At 41.6% G+C, this 25401-nt stretch overlaps 2 protein-coding genes across 3 annotated transcripts; one reads left to right on the top strand and one right to left on the bottom strand.

The window, feature by feature from the left end:
- Positions 1-930: 930 nt before the first annotated feature.
- LOC140804275 (uncharacterized) lies at positions 931-22756 on the top strand. 2 transcript variants are annotated; one of them, XR_012112153.1, is made up of 2 exons: positions 931-1104; positions 22666-22756. XR_012112153.1 is itself a non-coding variant. In XM_073160168.1 (2 exons), the coding sequence occupies exon 1, from the start codon at positions 12071-12073 to the stop codon at positions 13823-13825; it is 1755 nt and encodes a 584-aa protein (XP_073016269.1). In that variant the 5' UTR covers positions 12068-12070; the 3' UTR covers positions 13826-14175; positions 22666-22756. The 2 variants fall into 2 exon arrangements, 1 of the variants encoding a protein (XP_073016269.1); XM_073160168.1 differs by lacking the exon at positions 931-1104 and adding an exon at positions 12068-14175.
- A 535-nt stretch (positions 22757-23291) lies between these two features.
- LOC140804277 (chaperonin-like RBCX protein 1, chloroplastic) lies at positions 23292-25183 on the bottom strand. The gene is made up of 6 exons (XM_073160169.1): positions 24990-25183; positions 24725-24819; positions 24391-24508; positions 23980-23996; positions 23830-23892; positions 23292-23560 (listed from the first exon to the last, which is right to left on the bottom strand). Exons 1-6 carry the CDS (start codon positions 25111-25113, stop codon positions 23483-23485), a joined length of 495 nt encoding a protein of 164 aa, XP_073016270.1. The 5' UTR covers positions 25114-25183; the 3' UTR covers positions 23292-23482.
- Positions 25184-25401: the final 218 nt, after the last annotated feature.

The following is a 25401-nucleotide window of genomic DNA, read 5'->3' as shown; positions in this document are numbered from 1 at the left end:
TTCATGGTATGTGATATATAGTATGGAGATAAATAATATTTTGTAATAATAAAATAAATAGAAAATGATAGTTAATATAGTGTTTGATTTAATTGATTTGATTGATTAAATTTAAGATAATATGATATTATTATTTTGTCATTGTTGAAAATATTAATAATATTATTTATTAAGAGTAATATCGTAATTTTATATCATTGATTTGATTGATGTGAGATAAATTATTACGAATTTGATTGATGTGAAATAAATAATTAATAATTTGCTTGATCGAAATAAATAATACTTGTACAAAACAAGTGATATGATAAGACTATTTATATTAGTACTTACAAGTACCTGAACCAAACAGTACTTAATAATATTAATTTTGGGCGTCGATAATACCAAATTTAAATCGAGACATTTAATCAAGACTTTATCTCCAAATATTTGTCATACACATATCTAACTGGAATTATTAAATTTTATTTTGGAAATATGGTTTATGGTCTAAAAATATTCAATCAATACTGATTGTATTATATATATATATATATATATATATATATATATATATATATATATGACAAAAAGACGGTCTCACAAGTAATATTTTTTGAGACAGATCTTTTATTTGTGTCATCTATGAAAAAATATTACTTTTTATGCTAAGAGTATTATCTTTTATTGTGAATATCAGTAGGGTTGACCCGTCTCACAAATTAAGAATCATGGGATCGTCTTATAAGAGATCTATTATATATATTTTGAAAAATAAATTTTTGAACTTAAAAATATAATATTTATATTTGACAAACTTTTTTACTTTTATTTTGACCAAAAAATACACTATTTGTATATTTGACAATTTATTTTGTTTTTATAAATATATAGATATAGATATATACATATGGTTGTCCTACCATTCACTTCAACGGTAACTAATTGTACATTTATTAACTATGATTATGAGGAGGGGTCGATTTCATTTCATCTCTATGGCGTTGATGAAGCGTCTGGGGCCAGCACTCCGTTCTTGGCGCACGATCGCCTCCGTGAAAACCCTAAACCATGTGCCTTCCCTCTCCCACTGCCCTCGATTTTTGCCCCATGTCTACAATGGTATGTATGTTAACCTACGCTAGTTTCTTGTTAGTCCTTCGGAGAACACACTTAATTTTGGGGGCTTATCTGAGGATTGTGGATTATCGTTATTATTTCCAGGGTTCTTTGTTCAAATCATTGAATTTCTACGCTTGTATTTATATACTAACCTGACGTCTTAGTAATTTTTACTGTTTATTTTCACGGGTTTTGGAAATTCTTGTGTAGTCGATTTTTGACGAATTCTCCTTCTACCTACTCGTTTTCTTTTACTCGATTCGTTTTGGAAGACAAACATATTTGGAGCATTAACTGAATTACTGCTGCTTTTCGGTTTTGTTAACCAGATATTGTGATCCTTTTCCTAGTTCTTTTAGTTTCTTTTCTGTGATATTTTTATTTGTCTTTCTGCGAGTGGACTTTTTATACTGTATGATAAGATAGTTCACTTTTTTCCCAGTTCACATTTACAACCTTTGTTCTCTTCATTGTTCAAGAATAATAAAGATATCGATTTGCTTATATGTGATATTTGTCAAATTGCTAAGCATACACACATTACTTGCTCTCCCAAGTCCTATACACCATTGTCACCATTCTCCTCAATTCACAGTGACATCTGGGGACCCTCACCGGTTACTACACATCTATGGAAACGTTGGTTTATGACATTTGTTGGTGATCACACGGGCCACATGGGTTTACCTCGAAAACAAATTCGACACCTCCACAACCTTCAAAATCTTTCATTAAATGATTCTGACCTAATTTATACAAAATACTTTAATATGATCCTCGGTGACTACCTGGAAGCCCGCGGTATTATCCACTAGAGTTCTTGTTAAGACATTTGGGTGTCAAGCATTTGTCGCATGCCCATAATCACAATCGCAGGAAACTTGATTCTCGAGCCATAGAAATATATTTATGGGTTATTCTCCTTCCGAAAAGGATTAACGATGTTGTTACCCCAGCACTCAAAAGATGTATATCTCGTCTAATGTCACCTTCTTCAAGGACATACTTTTTTTCTCCCAATCTTCGCTTCAGAGGGATATATCTTATGAAGCTGGTTTGGACACTCCTCCTCTCCTTGGTATACCCTTCGACACTACAATGGCCTCTTGTCTTGACTTATCCTTACCAACCTCTTCCATGCATGAAACCATCATTCTTGTGTCAGAATCGGGAACATAACTAGCACCACCAAAAATGTTATATGTCTACTCACGACGGTACAAGACTCGGGTAACTAAAGATGTTATGAATCCTAGACACGATCAAGAGCACGAACTGGTGGTAGATCCTCCTTCGTCAAGTACCACTCCTGATCTTAATGTACCTATAGCAATTAAAAAAGGTGTACGATCTTGCACTCAACTTTACTCGAATCTTCCTTCTTCATTTCGTGCCTTTACTTCAAAATCATCTAGTGTCACTATAGCCAAGGGATTCACACAAACTTAAGGTATAAATTACACCGAAATATTCGCACCTGTTGCAAAACTTAACACCGTAATAATACTTCATTTTGCAACCAAAGAGATGATGGTCAAGTAATGGAGAATTTTAAGTTGATGGTAGCTAAGGAGTTCAAAGTTAAACACCTTGGGACACCAAGGTATTTCTCGGGAATGGAAATTGCTCAAAGAAAGTACACATTGGACCTATTGGAGGAAACTGGTATGTTAGGGTGCAGGCCGAGCCAAACGCCAGTTGAGTTGGGGGAATAAAAACAAATGTTTGAGGGGAAACCTGTAGATAAAGGAATCTTATCAGCAACTCGTTGGGAAGCTCATGTATCTTTCACATACACGTCCTGATATTACATTTGTAGTTAGCCTCGGGAGTCAATACATGCACTCACCTAGTCAAGGTCAGCTTGATGTGGCTTACAAAATATTGAGGCATTTAAAGCAGACTCCTGAAAGAGGTCTATTCTCAGCAAAAAGTGATGGCAAAACAAGAAACGGTACGTTGTGGCTAGTACATAAGCTGAGTACATGTAAATGGCCCTTGGAGTATGTGAGCTCATCTGGATTCGAAGAGCGCTGAAGGAAATTAACAAAGAGTGCGCAGAATCTATGCAGCTCTACCGTGACAACAAATCAGCCATTAGTATCGCCTACAATCCAGTTCATCGTGATAGAACTGAGCATATTGAAGTAGATCGACACTTCTTTAAAGAAAATATAGACGAAGGGATTATCCATATTGAATATGTGCCCACGACTCACCAACATGCTGATCTACTCTGAAAAGGATTGTCTGAGCAAGACATGAATTTCTTGTTGGGAAGCTTGGCATCATCAACATTTACGGTCGTCAATCTTGAAGGGAGTGTAGAATAATATGGAAAAGATCGTGTAAATATTTTATCAATTAGCTGTGATTAGATAGAATTTTCAAATATTGTAAACATAGTATGATAATTTTCTATTTTGGTAGGATAATATTTAAGTCTTCTGATTTTGTGGGATTAAATTAGCTCATTGTATTCTATATAAGATACAGTTATCTCCAAAGGCTAATTTATTTCTACAAAATATCACTGTTAGGAACACAAATCAAGAACTTGAATTATATTGCATGATGCAACCTGAGCAAAATGGACGAGTCGGGTCGGGAACTCTTCCGGGTAAACTATCAAAATATCGAAGGAAATATGAGTTGGACGCCTGGCTTGAATCTCGCAACTTCTCGGTCCGATTTATGAGATCTGCGAACAAAAAAGTAACCACGTGAATGGGCGCCGGAGGGGTGTCCGGCGTGACCACTCCGATGCTTAAGTCAGCAGGGTACTCAAGCAATAAAACCAATGTAGCCAAGTGATGGCTGTGTGATTGGTGTATAGTAAATGAGAGTATTAAATGTGTGAATTAATATCTGAATGGAGAATCAATGCAAGTAAAGAACCTGGTATTTATAGTAGAGGATGCAATGATGACCTCGTTTTTTGTGTGTGAGCATTAATTATAATAGGGTGGCTGATTATACCCTATTGCTCTGACATGTCAAATCGCACACTTGTCACATCCAGACTACTTAATTCATTGACCACTTGCATTAGTGTCAGAGATAGTATACACAGTGTCTATCGGCGGCATTAAATACTTCACTCATATTGAGGTGACCGAGCAGAATGCCTCTCAGGTTAATTACAGAAGAACTCGGGTATTCCACATCTCGGGGAAATCGTGTCCTAGGTGGTCCAATGGCTCGAGACATTAATCCATTTTGTCATGATATTGGCCTGAGAGCATCCCATCCTGGCCCGGGCACTAACCATGGATATACTCCATGGTCCGGGAAGTCCCAGGGCCCATCCATGACCCGGGACATTCCGGGGCATCATCACTCCCTCCTTAATTAGTCGAGCTAGAGTCATACTCGTTGTCCCGATTAGTCTTGTGTGCCACTTGGTCTTTTTCGGGATAGTTGTAGCGTGTTGACACGTGGGTATTGCTGACGTAGGCCATAAGATTTGTCAGATACTCTTCGTTTCCCAGTAAATCATATGACGCATTGATTCCTGGACCTGTCTTTTCAAATATCTTTGCGCAATTTCCTATGTAATTATGAGTCGTTTGATTCATCATGGATCAATGGTGTGGATTGGCTTCCCTCTCCTATATATAGTAACCCACCTTCTATTCAACGACATCAGCAAACTTATTACTCAAGGAATACAATGGCAGGTGCAAGCGGCTCAAAGTCCCCGGATATGGCTGCGGCTTTCAAGAAGTCTGTCTTGGAAACTCGAAAGGCTGCTATAGAAGATGAAGTTTTCCACAAAATTATCCACTACTGGGAAGAGCTTCAGAGATTGAAGTTTCTTTACGAGACTGGGGAAGCTAATGCTTCGAAACTGGTGGTAAAGCTGAAGAAGTACCGGGAACGCCTGCACGTTTCCGAGACAGCGGATCTCTTCGAGGATGATTATGTCTACGAGCTGATGCTCTACAAAGAAAGGAAGATTCTGACGGACATCGCCAACTCTGATAGCTTCCTCAAGACGTCCACTGGAGAAATAAAGGGCTGGATGACCCTGTGGATGACTTTTGTAGAGGAGGAATATTATGATGTAATCCGCAAGAATTTCTTCAGATAAATAAAAACTATTTTTGTTTTATATCTCTGTTAATTCCTAGCATATTTGATTGTCATCAGTTGATATATATATCATGTATAGAATAACCGACAAAACTGAGCGACCTTAGTCGAAGATAAATAATGGATAATCGACAAACCGAAATGTCGGGACCTCACATATCTCGGTTTTAGAATAAGGTACCGGAACCTCATATTCCCGGGTCTAAAATAGATTGTCGGGCTCTCTCACCGCCCGGGATAAGAATATGGTGCCGGGGACTTATTTTTCCCGTTCTAATATTTTTCGTCGGTTAGAGTTCTCGGGCAGTTCACGGGGGTCATTACGATGCATGCTCTTAATATTTATATCGCCGGAAATCGTTTCATATTCCGAGAACCTGATAATTACAACACATCGATATTCGTGCACATTTTTTCGTCTACTCAGCTCTATTTCCAAGACTCATCCTGATCATTCATGTATTCATTCAACGGTTGTGATTAACTCTACTTCTGAATAAATGGGAAGGCGTTTCGACTGCCGTGAGCCTCTCCAACTTCTCCAATATTAAATGCCACTTGTCTACAAATAAGACGATGTGGATGAAATGTGAGTATCAGTTTAATATGTCGAGCTCAAGTGATTCCAGTGCTTGCAGCAGCACGGTCTCTTCCACTGGTGCACACAGTCAAATACCAGTGGAGCTACGTCCTTATGTGGAAAATCTGAAAAGGACTGTCGAAGAGTATATCGGGGTAAAGGTTATGTCTGCTTGGTACAAGATCCACGATATTAATAACGCGCACCAAAATGGCTTGGCTCTTACTCGTGCACAGAGAGCAGTGGCGAGGTAATATAGGCGGGAGCTTGAGGTAGTTCGAACTGCAGATCTAGCCACCGACCAAACTCTGTTGCACGCAATGCTGTGGAAAGAATAGCATCATCTTAACAAGATCTCAACCGCTGAGTCCTTCACCAATCTTCAACTTCAGGAATTGACTGATTGGATAACTGAATGGCAAGATTATGTAGCTTCTAGAATATATGTAATACGACACCGACCATTTCCTTAATAAATTTTTTTTAATTATCGTATCTTACGTTCCTTTACATCTTCTGCAAACAAATCGGTATTAATTAAGAACGGACAAGCGATAAACGATAATATCCCGGGCTTAAAATTAAGTTTCGGGTCTAAAAGAATATGTCAGGGCCTCGTACCACCCGGGCTTAAAAGAATATGCCGGGGCCTTGTACCACCCGGGCTTAAAAGAATATGCCGGGGCCTCGTATCTTTCGGGCTTATAGATAGTGCCGGGGCCTCGTGTCTCCCGGGCTTATAGTATTTTGTCGTTTGGTTTCCCCGAGCAATTAATGCGACGTCAGAATGATGCGTCCCCTTCTGACAAGCTGTCAGGAACTGTTCATATTCCGAGCAGATAAATGATTACGACTCCTCGATTTATGCACACATATTTTCAAATATCCCGCCTAATTATGCCGCTCAATTTCCGAGGCTGATTTGGTCCGTTCGATTTGCTTTACATCAACGGTGTAGATAACCTTCTTCCTTTATATATAGTAGATGACCGGTTTTCCCAAATATCATTTGCAAATTCAACTTGTAGCGAAGCTCTGCCAAATTCCTCTCTCGAGCTTTTCCGTCGCGCAGATCTTACTCCGGCAACCTTCCAGCCACCAGTTACTACTTTCGCATCCCAATAGGCATTCCTATTGCCTTTTCTCGACCTATTTCCAAAAAACCTACTAAGGCTTCTTCTTCCCGGCCTTCTGGCATCCAGTGCAAGGTGAAAGATCAAGTAGCAGGGTCCTTGTGGTTCTCTACTGTGACGTCTACCCTTCGCCCGGGTAGTATAGAGGAAGTTAGGTCCTTAGGTTCCATCCCATCTACTTACAAGCTTAAGATCCTTGGGCCAAACGACCACCCGGATACCCCTTCTCCCGGCTTTCACACCTTTTTTGTGGAACAACTTAAAAGTGGTCTCAGTGCTGATTTGGGGGGGGGGGCAATCTGGTTTACTACGGGATCGGGTCCCGGCCTGAAGACCCAGTGGACCGGGTCATAGATGAATTTGATCAAGCTGGGTCGCAGGCTGGTAAATGATTCCCTTTAGTCCATTTATCTTCCATATATTAACTCTCTGACTTGCTGATCTTTGTTGCAGCCGAAGAAGAAATGATAAAGACGAGTTTGCTCGATGCTGCTGTCAAGAGAAAGGCCGAGCAGAAAAAGGCCCGGGCAGAAAAGAGGGCCTGGGAGGCTCAAGAGAAAGAGGAACGCCTAGCTCGGGTGGCGGCTAAGGCTCAAGAACTCGAGGATCGCCGGGTTGAAGAGGAAAATAAAGCTCGGGGGGAAACTGCCTCTCCTAGGGAGCCTCCCTAGGCTGCCGAGGAGGACCCTGTTCCTTTGAATCACCGCAAGAGGAAGGCTGTTGCGGAGCCGGTTGTTGAGGCAGTGGTGATTGAGGATGAGGCGGGACGGTCTGATCTCCTCCTCTTACCGGCTCTTCTGTTGGCCCATCAGGGGGGAGGCTTTGGATTCTCCCCAACTTCTTCGAGGACGACGTCAGTTCGGACCTAGTGAAGATGATTCGGAGCCTTCTGCGCCTTGAAGAGGTGGCGCACCTTCAGGGAGTTCATCCCAATATGCTCCTTTGCGAAGAGTATCTCGGACCTTTTCTGTAAGCTTATCTATTTTTCTTTTGGCTTTGGTATAAACTTTTCTGACCCTTTCTTTGCTTTTAGGGCTTGCAAATGCTCATGCATTCCTACGAGCGAGTAGCTCAAGCAGCTAAGGGGGCCATTTCTCAAGCCACTTCTGCCCGGGAGATGCATGCTAAGCTCCAAGAGGAGGTGGATCGTTTAAAGGAGCTTCATGAGCATGTGTTGGCCCGGGAGAGGGCTGTCTGGGAGCAGCAGATGAATCTGGTCCGGTCAGAACTTGCTGAGGCTCGGTCAGAAACCCAGGCGGCAAAGGCAGAAGCGGAATCCTCCCGGGTTCGAGCTGATGACTTTCAGGCCGCCGTGACTCTTGTAAAGAATACCCAGGCAGAACAAATGACAAATTATTTGAAGTCCCCGGAGTTCAAGGAGGTGGTGGCTGAGAAGGCCTTTCCATACTTTGAACAGGATTTCAACAAGTGCCTGGAGCAATTTGAAGAAGCAGGCTTGGTTCCAGCTGACCGGGACGATTTTCCGGACTTAATGAAAGCCGCGGCCTCTCTCCCAGACGAAGAAGAAGAGAAGCAAGATCCCCCTGTAGATTAAGCTCCGTTCAGTTGTCTCTCTTTCTTTTCCTCCACCCTGTAAATATTTTTCTCTCACTAAAATATCTCCTTGATTGTTTCAAAATGTCCCCGGAATTGTCTTAAACTATAATTGATTTCCATCAACTATTAATTGAGATAGATTAATATAGACTTAATCAACACTTAGCATAACATTGGGGTTCAATACAAAATTAATCTTGATAAGCAATCAGGGTATAAATCGCCGGACTGGTTCCTTGGGCCTGATAGATGACCAGGGTACGGGTTTTGGACTTTGGAGATAACCGGGGTACGGGTCCCCGGGCCTTGTAGATAATCGGGGTACGGGTCCCCGGGCCAGGGTACGGGTCCCTGGACTTATCAGATAGCCAGGGTACGGGTCCCTGGACTTATCAGATAGCCGGGGTACGGGTCCCCGGGCAGGGTACGGGTCCCTGGACTTTGTAGGCATTTTCCTGAATAATTTCTTTAATTGATGAAGAAACAATAGATACACGTGCTTTTAAACATAATATTTCTTTAAATGAAAAACATTCCATGGCCTTTTGAGAGAGTGTCCCTGAGAATCTTCGAGATAGTAAGCTGCGCCTGAACTGACTTTTCGAATTATTTTAAAGGGTCCTTTCCACCTTGCTTCTAACTTTCCCACATCATCTACCGGCTTGACCTTTTTCATAACCAATTCCCCAACCTGAAAATCTCGTGATCGAACATGCTGCGATAAGCTTCCATTCGAATGGCTGCTCGATCTCTTCTTTCTTCTACTAAATCAAGTTCGAGGGCCCGAGACTGATAATTGTTGCTCGGATAATATTCTATCCGAGTAGAAAATTGCCCGATCTCCACGGGTAGGACTGCTTCTGAACCATAAACAAGGCTGTAGGGTGTTTCCTGAGTAGAAGATCGAGGCGTAGTCCGATACGCCCATAAGACACTCGGTAATTCTTCTATCCAATCTTTACCTTTCCCATGAAGTCGGGCTTTCAATGCTTGCACAATGATCCTGTTAGTCACTTCAGTCTGACCATTAGCTTGAGGGTAAGCTACTGAAGTGAAGGATTGAATAATCTTCATTTCTTGACACCAGGAGGTGATCTTCTTTCCCTGGAATTGCCTTCCATTATCTGAAATTAATCTCCTTGGGATGCCATATCTGCAGACAATATTTTTCCAAAGAAACTTCATGACTTCATCCTCGGTAATCTTGGCTAATGGCTTGGCCTCTACCCACTTGGAGAAATAATCCACAGCCACAAGAAGGAATTTTTTCTGTGCTCGGGCTACGGGGAAGGGGCCCACTATATCCGAACCCCATTGGTCAAAGGGGCATGATGCGGAGATTGGTTGCATGCTTGCAGCTGGGTGATGGTGAAAATTAGAATTGTGCTGACAACCCTGACATTTTTGAACAAACCGGGCAGGTCGAGGCCACCAGAACCCGGCCAATATAGTTTTCCGAGACAGATCTGTTCCACCCTGTTCACCACAACATCCCTCGTGTATTTTCCGGAGAACGTACTCTATCTCGTCTTCTGATAAGCATTTGAGTAATGGGCCCTGATAGGATCGCCTATACAAAACATTATTCAAAAAGACGAACCTGGGCGCTTGCTTTTTGATTTTTGCAGCTTGGGCTCGATCTTTTGGGAGCTTTTCCTGTACTATGTATTCAATGATAGGAGTCATCCATGAGCTTTTCTGGACCGGGGGTACTTCATCATCAATAGAGAGCACCAAGCGGGTAAAGCAGAGAATCTCCCGAGTGTTTATATCTGCAAAGGAAGCAGCCAGTTTGGCTAAGGTATCGGCCTCTGCATTTTCCTCCCGGGGAATTTGTTCGATACTCCAGTCATTCAGAGATGATGCAAGGGCAGTGATGAGCCTTAAATATTTGAGCATCCTTTCATCTTTGGCCTCGTATACCTCTTTGATCTGTTGTGCAACCAACTGGGAGTCAGAATAAATAATGACCCGAGAAGCACCGACTTCTCGGGCGGCCTGCAACCCGGCCAGAACAGCTTCATACTCCGCCTCGTTATTTGTGACCCTGGAATCTATCCTCAAAGCCAGCTTGATTTTCTCTTCTGATGGGGCGATTAGGACCACCCCCACTGATGCAAACACGGATGGTCAAGCTCCAAGGAAAGCATGGGACCCTTTAGAGTTGCCGGAGGGACCAATCACGAGGGGACGATCGAAGAGATTCAAGGAAGCATTGCAGGGGCTTATGAGCAAGGAGGAAGGACTTACAAGCGAGGTGCAAAGTGCTGGAGGGTTTTCGATGCATGGGAGTGAGTTTGGAAGTCACAAGAACATTATTCAAGTGATAAATGAAAAAGAGACCAGAAGCATCGGCGCCCGAGCGGCCAAAGATTACCGCCCGAGCGCCACATGTACTGCCCGTGGAGAAAACTTACAGAAAGCCTCGCGCCCGAGCGGTAATAATCTACCGCCCGAGCGCGAATAGTCCAGAGCCCTCGGCGCTCGAGCGGTAATTTCCTACCGCCCGAGCGCGCGTCTTTTTTGAGAATATTTTAATTTCCAACTTTAGAGTTTTATTTTGTGAGGTAACTAGATTCTAGCAATCTTTTTGATATGTAAACCATATTGGACGAAATTTTACACACAATTCAGATTTTTCATTATTTTGATTTTTATCAAAGTTTAGAGTTTTACTCTCAAACGTTCAAAGCTTCGCTTTGTTATTCGGAAATCAAACTTATCAAAGTTTTTAACTTTGTGGCGTTTGTCGATCGTGCTTGTGCGGATTGTCGTCGACTAGTTCTTCGAAGGTTCATTATAATTTCGATTGTTTATCTCGTGATTATTTGTTGCTAGACTTTTCATAGTTTAGAGGTGAATATCACAACACATACACTTGATTCAAAAGATCGGGACAACAACGATTCTTTGTTTGATATTGAATTGAGGGCGCGATTCGATTTTAATCGTGTTTGCTATTCATTCGTACAAAGATTCACATCATTTGGTATCAGAGCATAGGTTTATTGAGATCAAGTAAGTTATCTTGTTAAATTTCAGATCTGTGTTATTTCTTCAATCGTTTTCAGATCTGTTTCGTTCTATCGTTATTCAATTTTCGTGAAACAGTGTTTCTCGAAAATTAGGTCAATTTTCTTCATTTTTTTTTTGGGATTTTCGAGTTGTACTCAGGCCTAAAAAAAAAAATACAAAATTTCGAAAATTTGCCTACGCAATTGTTTTGGTATATTGTTCTATTCCCTTTAGAGAGTCATATTCAATTGTCTCTCACAGTCAAAAAAAAAAATATATTCCCTATATTCGAATTTCTTGTCTACACAGTCCAAGTGAGTCGGTCGCATTTGTTCACAAGTTTGAACCTTGATTGTTTGATATACCCAGAATACAAAGCTTGAGCACTTCCAAGAGAGCTTTCAAAATTTGAGTGATACACTTGAGTGCGAGTGACTTTTCTTTGGAGTGAACGGTGAGTATTTGTAGTGAGCAAACAAAATTGTGAGAAAAGACGAGTGAATTTCTTTGGAGTGACCGTGAGCATTTGGGTGAGGATTATTTTATTTCTACTAACCTTTTCTTGCAGGTACAAATTTGACATTAAATGGAGAGGGAGGTAGGAGGTAGTTCGAATTCGGGGTTGTCTAAGGCCCAACTAGATGCATTGTTTGGGGATTTTAGTAGGGTGATGACGACCCAAATGGAGTCATTGCATGAGAGGTTGGATAAACTTGAGGTTAGTGTTAGTGGGGGTAAACCTAAGCCTAGGGATTTGGGTAGAGATGATGAGGAGTATGATCTGGGAGGAGGCGATGAGAGTCAAAATGAGAATTGGGGTAGGAATGGAGGAGGTAGAGGATTTGGTAGAGGAAAAAGGGAAGCCATGCGGGGTAGATATGAGGAGACTAGGGAAGATGGTCACATGGGTAGCATTAAGATGAAAATTCCATCGTTCCATGGGAAGTCTGACCCGGAGGCATACCTAGAGTGGGAAAAGAGGGTAGAGTTCGTATTTGAATGTCACCACTACTCCGAACAAAAGAAGGTGAGGTTGGCGGTGGTTGAATTCTTAGACTATGCTCTCATTTGGTGGGATCAATTAGTGACCACTAAAAGGAAGTATAATGAGAGACCCATTGAGTCTTGGGATGAGATGAAGAGGGTCATGAGGAAGAGGTTTGTGCCTAACCACTACTATAGGGAGATGTTTAAGAGGTTACAAACTTTGAGGCAAGGAGCTAAGAGTGTGGAGGACTACTATAAGGAGATGAAGGTAGTCATGATTAGGGCAAATACCGAGGAGGATAGTGAGGCGACCATGGCACGTTTTCTTTGTGGTTTGAACAGGGAGATTCAAGATCAAGTGGAGCTTAGGCACTGCTTGGATCTAGACGAGATGGTGCAAATGGCCATAAAGGTGGAACAACAACTCAAAAGGCGTGGAGTTGGCCGCGCCAATCAAGGTGGGAGTTTGTCAACGTCTTGGCGACCAAACGTGGCAAAACGTGATGAAAGCAAGTTGTGGACAAAGCCCAAGGTTGAGACTGAGCAAGAGGTGCCTAAACAAGGAGTGCAAGGTAAATCTGAAACTCCTCTTAATCGAGCTAGAGATACTAGATGTTTTAGGTGTCAAGGGTTGGGTCATATTGCTAGTGAGTGTCCTAATAAGAGGGTGATGATTTTAAATGACTATGGTGAGTATGAGTCGCATAGTGAGGGTGATGATGATGATGAGATGCCTGCGTTAGAGGATCCTGATGAGGAATATGAGGCGGTTGTAGGTGAAGCATTAGTGACTAGGCGTATCATGAGTGCCCAAGTCAAGGAGGAGGAGACTAATCAAAGGGAAAACTTGTTCCATACTAGGTGTTTTGTGAATGGCAAGGTTTGCAATCTTATCATAGATGGCGGAAGTTGTACTAATGTGGCTAGTAGTGAGATGGTAGAAAAATTGGGTTTACCTACATTAAAGCATAGTCAACCATATAGGCTTCAATGGTTGAATGATTGTGCGGAGGTGAAGGTGAACAAACAAGTTTTGGTGTCCTTTTCTATTGGGAAGTATGTTGATGAGGTCTTGTGTGACGTTGTACCCATGCATGCATGTCATATTTTGTTGGGTAGACCTTGGCAATATGATAGGCGTGTGTCACATGATGGGTTTAAGAATAAGTACTTATTTGTCTTGAAGAAGGAAACCATTGTATTACTTCCTTTGTCTCAAAAGCAAGTGTTGGAGGACCATTTGAAAAAAAAGAAGAGAGATGAGGCCGAAAGAAAGAGTGAAATAAAAAGTGAGGTGGCCTTGGAGAATAAAAAAGAAATGGCAGAAAAAAAAGTGATCAAAAGAGTGAGATAGCCATACAAAAAAAGAATGAGAGGAAAGAAAATGAGAGGAAAGAGGCCAAAAAGAAAACATATATGGCCCAAAAAGGTGAGTTGAAACACTTGATGCACACACATGAACCACTTGTGTTGATTCTTTATAAAGAGGTCCTCTTTAACACAAGTGATATAGCCGGATCCCTTCCGAGCATTGTTGTTTCACTCTTGCAGGAATTTGATGATATATTTCCGGAGGAGCTACCTCAAGGACTACCACCATTGAGGGGGATTGAGCACCAAATTGATTTGGTACCCAGAAGTGCATTGCCAAATCGTCCGGCTTATAGGAGCAATCCGGAGGAGACCAAGGAGCTTCAACGGCAGGTAAGTGAGTTGTTAGATAGGGGTTTTGTGCGTGAGTCCATGTCACCTTGTGCCGTACCTGTTTTATTAGTTCCTAAGAAAGATGGCTCATGGCGTATGTGTGTAGATTGTAGGGCAATTAATAACATTACCATTAAGTATAGGCATCCCATACCTAGACTAGATGATATGTTAGATGAATTGCATGGTGCTTGCATATTTAGCAAAATTGATTTGAAGAGTGGTTATCACCAAATTAGGATGAGGGAAGGTGATGAGTGGAAAACTGCTTTTAAAACCAAATACGGGTTATATGAGTGGATGGTCATGCCTTTCGGCTTAACTAACGCTCCTAGCACCTTTATGAGGTTAATGAACCATGTTTTGCGTGCGTACATAGGAAAATTTGTTGTTTATTTTGATGATATCCTAGTATATAGCAAAGACTTGGATGAGCATGTTGGTCATTTGAAACTTGTGCTAATCACACTAAGGGCTGAAAATCTATATGCTAACTTAAAGAAATGTGATTTTTGTACAAACAAACTTGTCTTTCTTGGTTTTGTGGTAAGTTCACAGGGGATACAAGTTGATGAAGATAAGGTAAGTGCTATTCGAGATTGGCCAACGCCTACTACTGTTGGTCAAGTTCGAAGCTTCCATGGCCTTGCAAGCTTCTATAGGAGGTTTGTAAAGGATTTTAGCACATTGGCAGCACCAATGACAGCGGTGATTAAGAAGAACGTTCCATTCTGTTGGGGCGAGGAGCAAGAGAAGTCTTTTAATCTTATTAAGCAAAAATTAATTAATGCTCCTTTCCTTGTTTTACCTGACTTTTCTAACACTTTTGAAATTGAATGTGATGCTTCATGGGTAGGTATCGGTGGAGTTTTGATGCAAGGCGGACGGCCGGTGGCATACTTTAGTGAGAAGCTCAATGGAGCAGCGCTGAATTATCCCACGTATGATAAGGAGTTCTACGCACTTGTGAGGACCTTAGAGACGTGGCAGCACTACTTGAGGCCTAAGGAGTTTGTGATTCACACGAATCATGAGTCTCTTAAGCACCTTAAGGGGCAGCAGAAGTTGAACAAGCGGCATGCCAAGTGGGTAGCATTCACTGAAACATTCCCCTACATCATAAAGTACAAACAAGGTAAGGAAAATGTAGTGGCCGACGCACTATCACGGAGGTACGTACTAATCTCTACCTTGGAGTCAAAAATTTTGGGGTTTGAGCATGTGAAGGAATTGTATGTGCTAGATGAGGATTTTAAGAGCTTGTTTGAAACTTGTATGCATGGTTCACATGAAAAATTTTATTTGCATCATGGTTTTTTGTTTAGAGAAGATAGGTTGTGCATTTCTAAATCATCCATTCGTGAACTACTTGTTAGGGAGGCACATGGGGGTGGTTTGATGGGACACTTTGGTGTGGCTAAAACTTTAAGTGCACTGCATGAACATTTCTATTGGCCACACATGAATCGTGATGTTGAGCGTGTTTGTGAGAAGTGCATAACTTGTAGACAAGCTAAGTCTAGGACACTACCACATGGATTATATACACCACTTCCCGTCCCTAGTGAACCTTGGGTTGATATCTCTATGGACTTTGTTTTGGGATTACCTAGGACAAAGAAGGGGAGGGACTCTATATTTGTTGTTGTGGATAGGTTTTCTAAAATGGCACACTTTATTGCTTGTCACAAGACTGATGATGCATCTAACATTGCGGATTTGTTCTTTAGAGAAGTCGTTAGGTTGCATGGCATGCCTAGGACTATTGTGTCTGACCGTGATGTTAAGTTCTTAAGTTACTTTTGGAAAACACTATGGGCTAAACTTGGAACTAAATTACTATTTTCTACGACCTGTCATCCTCAAACGGATGGTCAAACTGAGGTAGTCAATAGGACGTTAGGAACTTTATTACGTGCTATTCTTAAGATGAACTTAAAGAATTGGGAAAATTGCTTGCCATTTGTTGAGTTTGCATATAATCGTTGCGTGCATTCTACTACTAGCTATTCGCCATTTGAAATTGTATACGGTTTTAATCCTTTGACTCCGTTGGATTTAATGTCTTTACCTGTGAGTGAAAGGTTAAACTTGGACGGCAAAAAGAAGGCTGAATTTGTTAGGGGGTTGCATGAAAAAGCCAAAGCCAACATTGAGAAGAAGAATGAACAATATGCTAAGCAAGCCAACAAAGGGAAGAAGAAGGTGATATTTGAGAAGGGGGATTGGGTGTGGCTACACTTGAGAAAGGAAAGGTTCCCCGAGAAGAGACGTTCAAAGCTATTACCTAGGGGTGATGGACCATTCCAAGTCCTTGAAAGGATCAATGACAACGCCTACAAACTCGATCTACCGGGTGAGTATAACGTGAGTTCTACTTTTAATGTTAGTGACTTGTCGTTGTTTGATGTAGGTGACGAACTGGATTTGAGGACAAATCCTTTTCAAGAAGGGGAGGATGATGCAAACACGGATGGTCAAGCTCCAAGGAGAGCATGGGACCCTTTATAGTTGCGGAGGGACCAATCACGAGGGGACGATCGAAGAGATTCAAGGAAGCATTGCAGGGGTTTATAAGCAAGGAGGAAGGACTTACAAGCGATGTGCAAAGTGCTGGAGGGTTTTCAATGCATGGGAGTGAGTTTGGAAGTCACAAGAACATTATTCAAGTGATAAATGAAGAAGAGGCCAGAAGCATCGGCGCCCGAGCGGCCAAAGATTACCGTCCGAGCGCCACATGTACTGCCCGTGGAGAAAACTTACAGAAAGCCTTGCGCCCGAGCGGTAATAATCTACCGCCCGAGCGCGAATAGTCCAGAGCCCTCGGCGCTCGAGCGGTAATTTCCTACCGCTCGAGTGCGCGTCTTTTTCGAGAATATTTTAATTTCCAACTTTAGAGTTTTATTTTGTGAGGTAACTAGATTCTAGCAATCTTTTTGATATGTAAACCATATTGGACGAAATTTTACACACAATTCAGATTTTTCATTATTTTGATTTTTATCAAAGTTTAGAGTTTTATTCTCAAACGTTCAAAGCTTCGCTTTGTTATTCGGAAATCAAACTTATCAAAGTTTTTAACTTTGTGGCGTTTGTCGATCGTGCTTGTGCGGATTGTCGTCGACTAGTTCTTCGAAGGTTCGTTATAATTTCGATTGTTTATCTCGTGATTATTTGTTGCTAGACTTTTCATAGTTTAGAGGTGAATATCACAACACATACACTTGATTCAAAAGATCGGGACAACAACGATTCTTTGTTTGATATTGAATTGAGGGCGCGATTCGATTTTAATCGTGTTTGCTATTCATTCGTACAAAGATTCACATCACCCACCCCGCACCCTGATAAGTTTGACGCGCCATCAACGAACACTCTCCATACTTCTTCCTCGACCGGTTGGATCATTTCCGTTAGGAAATCTGTTAATGCTTGGGTTTTTATAGCAGCTCGGGGTTTGTATTCAATGTCATATTCCCCGAGCTCCACAGTCCATTTGATCATTCTTTCGGATATTTCGGTGTGAGTCATGATCCTTCCAAGTGGAGAGTTGGTGAGAACCACGATGGGATGTGAAAGAAAATAAGGCCTCAGCTTCCGAGTGGTCATTACCAAGGCCAATGCTACTTTTTCCAACTCACTATACTTTAATTCTGCTCCTCTAAGGGCATGACTCACGTAATACACAGGTTTCTGGTCCGTCCCTTCCTCCCGGATGAGTATAGAGCTGACGGCATGTTCGGTAGCAGACAAATAAATCCTCAACTTTTCTCCCGGTTTGGGCTTGACTAAGGCAACTCGGCCAGGTGCTTCTTCAAGTCTTGGAAAGCTTGTTCACATTTTTCATCTCATCCGAATCTATGAGCCTTCCGAAGAACTTGAAAGAATGGGTAGCTTCTGTGAGCCGACCGGGAAATGAATCGAGATAAGGCGGCGATCCTCCCTGTCAATTTCTGCACCTCTCGGACAGATTGAGGGGAGGGCATGTCGATCACAGCTTTTATTTTTTCTGGGTTAACCTCGATTCCTCAGTCCGTGAACATAAATCCCAAGAACTTTCCTCTTTTAACCCCGAACACACACTTGGCCGAGTTAAGCTTTATTTCATATTTCTTCAGTGTAGCAAAGGTTTCTGCCAAGTCATCAAAAAAACAAAACATTTCTCGAGTTTTTATCAAGATATCATCTACATACACCTCAATATTTCTGCCTATCTGCTTCTGGAAGACTTGATTCATTAAGCGTTGATATGTGGCTCCAGCATTTTTCAATCCGAACGGCATGACCACATAGCAAAAGGTGCCTCCAGAAGTGATGAAGCTGGCCTTATCTTGATCTTCTCGGGCCATAGGGATTTGGTGATATCCTGATACGCATCCATGAAGCTTAGCAATTCGAAGCCAGAAGTGGAATCCACCAACTGATCAATCCGAGGAAGTGGGTAACAATCTTTCGGGCAAGCTTTGTTCAAATCCCGAAAGTCCACACACATCCTCCACTTCCCTGTAGCTTTGGGGACAAGGACCACATTAGAGAGCCACGTAGGAAATTGGACCTCCCTGATGTGGCCGGCCTGCAGCATTTTCTTCACCTGTTCTTTGTTCTTTTCAGGCCCAAAATGCCTTTTCTTCTGTTCACAGGTCGGGATCCAGGGATGATGTTTAACTTGTGTTCAGCTACTTTGGGTGGTATCCCCATAAGTTCCTGTTGAGACCATGCAAAAACAGAGATATTAGCTTTTAAACAGGTTAGGAGTTTTACTCCGGTGGAAGCTTCGAGGTCTCGGGACACCCGGATACTTTTCCCTGGTTCTACTTCAACCACCTCCTGCTCATTTTCCGCAACCAAATGTACTTCCTTCTCCTCTACCTCTCTCGCTTTCTGAGCCATCTTCTTTCCCTTATCCTCCCTTCTCGCCCTCTTCTGGTCTACCCGGACCGTTTCACCATAGCATTTCCGGGAGGAGGGTTGATCTCCCCTAACCTCTCCGACTTGTCCTCGTATTGGGAACTTGATCTTTTGGTGATAAGTAGAAGCTACAGCTCTCATCTCGTTCATGGCTGGCCTTCCAAGGATTATGTTATTAGAAGATGAGGCATCTACTACGGTGAAAACCGTCATAACTGTTTTCCTCAAGTCTCCACTTCCAAGCGTTAGGGGTAGAGTGATTTCTCTTTCAGGGTATACAGCGTGGCCTGCAAAGCCGAATAGAGCAGTCTCAACTGCTTCCAGCTGATATTCATGTAAATCTATTTGAACCAGGGCTTCTTTGAAAAGAACATTAACAGAGCTCCCGTTATCCACAAAAACTCTCAACACATCATAATTAGAGACCCGGGCCTGAATGACCAGAGCATCATTGTGAGGTAGGCTAACTCCTCTTAGGTCTTCTGGGCCAAAACTAATAATCGGCTCATTCCGTCTCCCCCCATCAACTTCTAAACACACTCTTCTACCCCTTGCTTTCCTGGCCTGGTTAGAATCACCATCAGTAGATCCTCCCGAAATCATTTTGATTAATCCCCGGCTGGGGGGAGGGTTCTTCCCTTCTACTTGTTTGCCCCTTTCTTCCCGAGAACTCCCTTCTGCTCTCCTGCTTCCACTCGGGGTGTCGACAGATCTTCTGGGAACGTTTGGTCCAGGTCGCCGAGATATCCAGGGTGGTGACCTGTGCTCATATCGGGAAGGACGGGATTCCGGCTCAGAATGTTTTTTAAATCCTTTCTTCAGGGTTCGGCATTCATTTGTATTGTGGGAGCATTCTTTATGGAGAGTGCAATATCCTATCTTCTCTGGTTGGATTGGCCGGGTTATGAGATTAGGAGATGGGTCCATGTCCGTTCTGCATTCTTGAACCTCCCTATTATGGGCATTTCTCAAGGGAACATGAGAAAAATGCCCGGAACCATTCCTCTTACTACCTCTTTCATCAGGTCTGACAACTCGGTCTCTCCTTGCTCTCTTTAAAGCTTCTCTCTTCTGATGCTGGGCCTCCTCCATATTGATGTATTTTTCTGCCCGGGACAAAAAGATCCTCGAAATCCCCGGGAAATTTTTTGGTGAGGGAGCGCAAGAAATCCCCTTCTAATAATCCTTGGGTAAAAGCGGTAGTCTTTGTCTCGGGCGCACAAGCGGGCACATCTAAGGCCATCCGGTTGAATCTTTTGATATAAGCTCTGAGAGTTTCGTCCTAGCGCTGCTTCACCTCGAATAAACTGAAGGCAGTCTTTTTATATTTCTTGCTACTGCTAAACTGATGTAAGAATACTTTCTGAAAATCTTCGAAAGAGTGAATACTCTGAGGAGCTAACCCTCAAACCATCTCTGAGCCGAGTCGACCAGGGTGGTTAAAAACACTTTGCATTTAATCAGGTCTCCATAGTAATGCAGCATAGCCATGCTTTCAAACCTAGCAAGATGTTCTTCAGGATCAGAGCTACCATCATATTCCTTGACTTTGGACGATTTGAAATTCCCGGGAAGTGGTTCCCGGATGATCGCATCATCAAAAGGAAAGCCTTTAACAATCCGAGAACTGCTTTTGGAACCGACCTGTCCCTCCAATACCTTCACTTTTTTTCTCAATTCTTCCAATTCCTCCGCTACGGTAGGGGATTTAGAACCAGCACTGGATTCCCTTTCTTCCTCCCTTCTCTCCTCGATTCTTTCTTCTTCTCGATTTCCTTGACCTCGCTCTTGCTCCTCCTCTAGTTGAGCAGAATGGTGGGGATGATCTTTCTTTTTTACCAAGGCTTCTTCTACTGCCTTGGTTATCATCCTGGTCAACTCTTCGCTTGTCAGATTGAAAGTAGGCGGGGGTCCATTGGGGGCGGACCATCTGTACCAGAAACATGGGTGTTGTTCTCTCCCTGGACTCGGGAAGCGTCTTGATTTGCTCTCCTAGTAGAAGCCATATCAACGTCTTAAAACTCAGATTTCCCACAGACGGTGCTAATGATGCAACCCGGGCGAAATGGACGAGTCGGGTCGGGAACTCTGCCGGGTAAACTATCAAAATATCGAAGGAAATATGAGTTGGACGCCTGGCTTGAATCTCGCAACTTCTCGGTCCGATTTATGAGATCTGCGAACAAAAAAGCAACCATGTGAATGAACGCCGGAGGGGTGTCCGGCGTGACCACTCCGATGCTTAAGTCAGCAGTGTACTCAAGCAATAAATCCAATGTAGTCAAGTGATGGCTGTGTGATTGCTGTATAGTAAATGAGAGTATTAAATGTGTGAATTAATATCTGAATGGAGAATCAATGCAAGTAAATAACCTGATATTTATAGTAGAGGATGCAATGATGATCTTGTTTTTTGTGTGTGAGCATTAATTATAATAGGGTGGCTGATTATACCCTATTGTTCTGACATGTCAAATCGCACACTTGTCACATCCAGACTACTTGATTCATTGACCACTTGCATTAGTGTGAGAGATAGCTCGGCTATACACACTATCTATCGGCGGCATTAAATACTTCACTCATATCGAGGTGACCGAGCAGAATGCCTCTCAGGTTAATTACAGAAGAACTCGGGTATTCCACATTTCGGGGAAATCGTGTCCCGGGTGGTCCAATGGCTCAAGACATTAATCCATTTTGTCATGCTATTGGCCTGAGAGCATCCCATCCTGGTCCGGGCACTAACCATGGATATGCTCCATGGTCCGGGAAGTCCCAGGGCCCATCCCTGACCCGGGACATTCCGGGGCATCATCATTGCAAAACACAATGAAAATAACTCCCGGAGATAATGGTTTGCGCTGGACAGAGAAGCGCGGAGGCTAGAGTTCGCGCTTGGACAAAGACGTCCGAACGTGGAAGATCTAGGATTCGCGCAGCGCGCATGAACAGCACGCGACAAGGAGGTGATAGGATTTGTGCAGTAGCAGCGCGAGAGAATCGGGACGCAGCGAAAAATCGGGCGGCAGCCACCTTGGGTTTTGACTTGCACAGACACGGAAGTTGGGCGGCGTGTGTACTTTAAGAAAAACCCTAATTAGCCGCTAGCTCTGATATCATGTAGAAATTGAGAAAAATATATTTCTTGTAAATCTTCTGTGAAGTAATGTACACCTATATCTACAAAACAATGAATACAGAATCCTTAAAGACTAAAAAATTACTGATATTCTTCTGCTAAACTTAAAAGATTTGAATATCCTATTAAATAAAATATTTTATTTACAAAACTTGATTCTAATCTACACTCATGTACAAGATTGATAATTAAAAATCTATTTGCAATAAAAAAACTATTGGCATGAACTTCCAGGCTTGCTCCCAAACTGCAAAGTAGCAGAGCTACGCACAAATGGTAATACAGAAACTTAGATTCCTTGTGCACTATCTACTATCTTCCTGTCTCTCTGGTTTTATTGAAATGGAAAAGAAATATGGAACAAATGCTCAATATATTTCTCATACATTTTCATGTAATCAAAACTATCCCTTTTGCTCATAATTACACAATTTTTGCAGATTGATGGATTGACCAGGACAAGGATGTTGTTGTTGTTGTTGTTGCTGCTGCAACTAATAGAAAGCAAGACCTTGATCCTGCTTTGTTGAGGTGATGAGATATTTCCTGTTCTTATGTCTTTGGATATCAGACACTTTAATCTTTACTTGGCTGTTCAAGTCCTGAGTCGATTTGATTCAATGATTGCTTTCGGCTTACCTGATCACCAAACTCGTCAAGAAATAGCAGCTCAGTACGCAAAACATTGGCTGAACTTGCTTCAGCTACAGCGGAGTGAGTCAAATTGGTTATGTTTACTCCAGAGCGTCCAGATTGAAAACTTTGAAGTGGAGTGTGTTGGATCGATAAAAACAAATTCCTCAAACCTGTTTGGAAGGTTTTGATATGTTTAACTGATTTCAAACTGTGAAAAATCTTTGGATATCAATTAGCAGCACCACAGATTTGAAATCCTCCAAATTTTGAACTCATTTATGTATCCAAAATATATTATTTGTATGCATTATCATTGTATATTTTGTATGTACGATGCAGTATTTAACTAATCCTCGTTAACAAATGCAGAATGTCTGCCCGGGATATAAGGGATGCGTGCCAACAAGCAGAGAGGCATTGGGCATGAAGGTATCGTGAAATCCATGCATTTTTATTTGGTCTTTCTTTTCTGCTCCTTGAGTTCGAATCGAACACTAATCTATCAAAATCTAAAATCAAATAGATCATTTGAGCACAAAAGGATGAACACGACATCAGAAGTGCATTGAAACGGCAAGCTGCATTGAAACGGTAGGAAGGTGTCGCAATACTAGTTTGTGGCTAGCTCTCGTTCTCCGTAGGAAGAATAGTTTCGGACACATAGTCCCTCATTAATCTAGTATTGCGGTCCTCCACCATCTGTCATTTTCAAGATTAATCAACACTTGGTATAACTACAAGAACAAAAGTTTCTTGACACACAATCCTTAATTAGAGTATTATCCATCCAACGATCCATATATCCATGACTTTTTACATGGATCTCACATGTAAAAAAAAAGATAAGGATTATTGGATGTAATCTTACGATAATACCATAACGCTAGCATTTCATTAACCTAATTGTTAGTACAATTCCGTTAAAACTATGAACAAAAGAGTTGATATGGAAAAAGAAATGTGTGAACCTGAGACGCCAAGCGCTTCAAGTTGTCCCATTCGAAATCGTTCTTGCAATATGCGGATCGAACCTTTCATTGTTAAGGTAGAACATAGGTGTTTACATAATTCAGGAGTGAAATGGTCAAATGTTATATGATTCACCGGAGAAAACTGACCTCTAAAATGCGGAGAGCTGCATGCAGAGAGTATGTGTAGGAGCACATTGGTGCATTTCACAAGTTTGGTTTGTCCCAGAAAAGAAAAGAAAGATTTAACATCTAATTATAAGCAACACTCGACATCATTCAACATTTGAGCGTTTTAAAGATATTTAGGAGTGTAAACAGTGGGGGGGACGGGCGATTAATTTCATCCCGCCCAGAAAAAGACCACCTGAATCGACGGTGTTCGGGTCGGTTTATGAATAAACAAGTGAATGAGTAGTCTTGCCTTTTCTAGTCTAGCATAAAAATTTGTAACTTAGTTTATTATAATTTACTGTTGCATGTGTGATCAGAAGGACTTGTTACTGGGATAAGAATGAAAACCATCTGGATTGATGGATATAAATCAAGATTCATTCATACCTAAGGCTTTGTGCCTGGATGATTCCCTCATTAAATCAGCACAGAACTTATCCCCATCATTCAAGGGGTGTTTTTCAAGAAATTCTTGCAATTCTGCATGCGCCTCAAAGTTGTAGCTCTGCTCTGTCAACCAACTATTGATCAAAAACTCACTTTAATATATATACACGTTTATTACATAAATTGATGACTTTACTTCAGCAAATCTGATAGAAGAAGTAAATGACGTTGCACTTTCCAAATATGAACTTATTGTATATTTTAGGAGCATAAAATGTGATATTATAATATGAGCTTATGTAATAGAAAAAAGTTTATTAATACAAGAGATCACCTCAATTTGTGCATCTACAATTCTAACAGCAACATACGTGAAGAAGTCATGGAGGTGTTTGGCTGCTTTGGCTTCCGGGGAAGCTTCCCCAAACCCTGCAATCACATAATCTCCCACTCTATATATACTATACTATACTACATTATATTACATTACATCATAATATCTAATATATTCTTAACAAAAACAATAATAAAAAAAGGTAAAAAACATAGGTTTAATCATCATACGAAGATTTGTTAAGTGGGCATTAACGGGAACATACCAGGAACATACATCTTTTGGCATTTGATACGTGTGGAATGTGAAGTTGTATTCCTCCATTTGCTGGGTTTTTGTGGGAAAAATGAGTGCGGAGAGATTTGGGGAAGGAAGAAGGATGATTCCATGGATGCTATCAAGACACTCCTCTTTTCTTTGGTTATACTTTTGTGTTTTTGTTTGTGGCTTAAAATAAACCAAGGCCTGATATTTTGCAACATACAAAGTATAAAGAAAGGCCTTGTTCCTTTGTATATTTTTTAATTTAAAAATAGATTTTATTATTTTTCATCTTTTTTCTAAAAAAAAAAACAAAACTATTATCTGTTTTATTTTTTATTTTTTTTCTTTCGAGAATTTGATTTTTTTTTTTTTTTATCTACCATCATAATGGGGAATTTCATTCTAGCTTCTCA

The sequence above is a fragment of the Primulina eburnea genome, chromosome 11, assembly GCF_022965805.1.
Source record: "Primulina eburnea isolate SZY01 chromosome 11, ASM2296580v1, whole genome shotgun sequence".
Taxonomy (NCBI): domain Eukaryota; kingdom Viridiplantae; phylum Streptophyta; class Magnoliopsida; order Lamiales; family Gesneriaceae; genus Primulina; species Primulina eburnea.
Note: the sequence above shows the minus strand (reverse complement) of the source record. Positions and strands in the feature narration are given on the sequence as shown.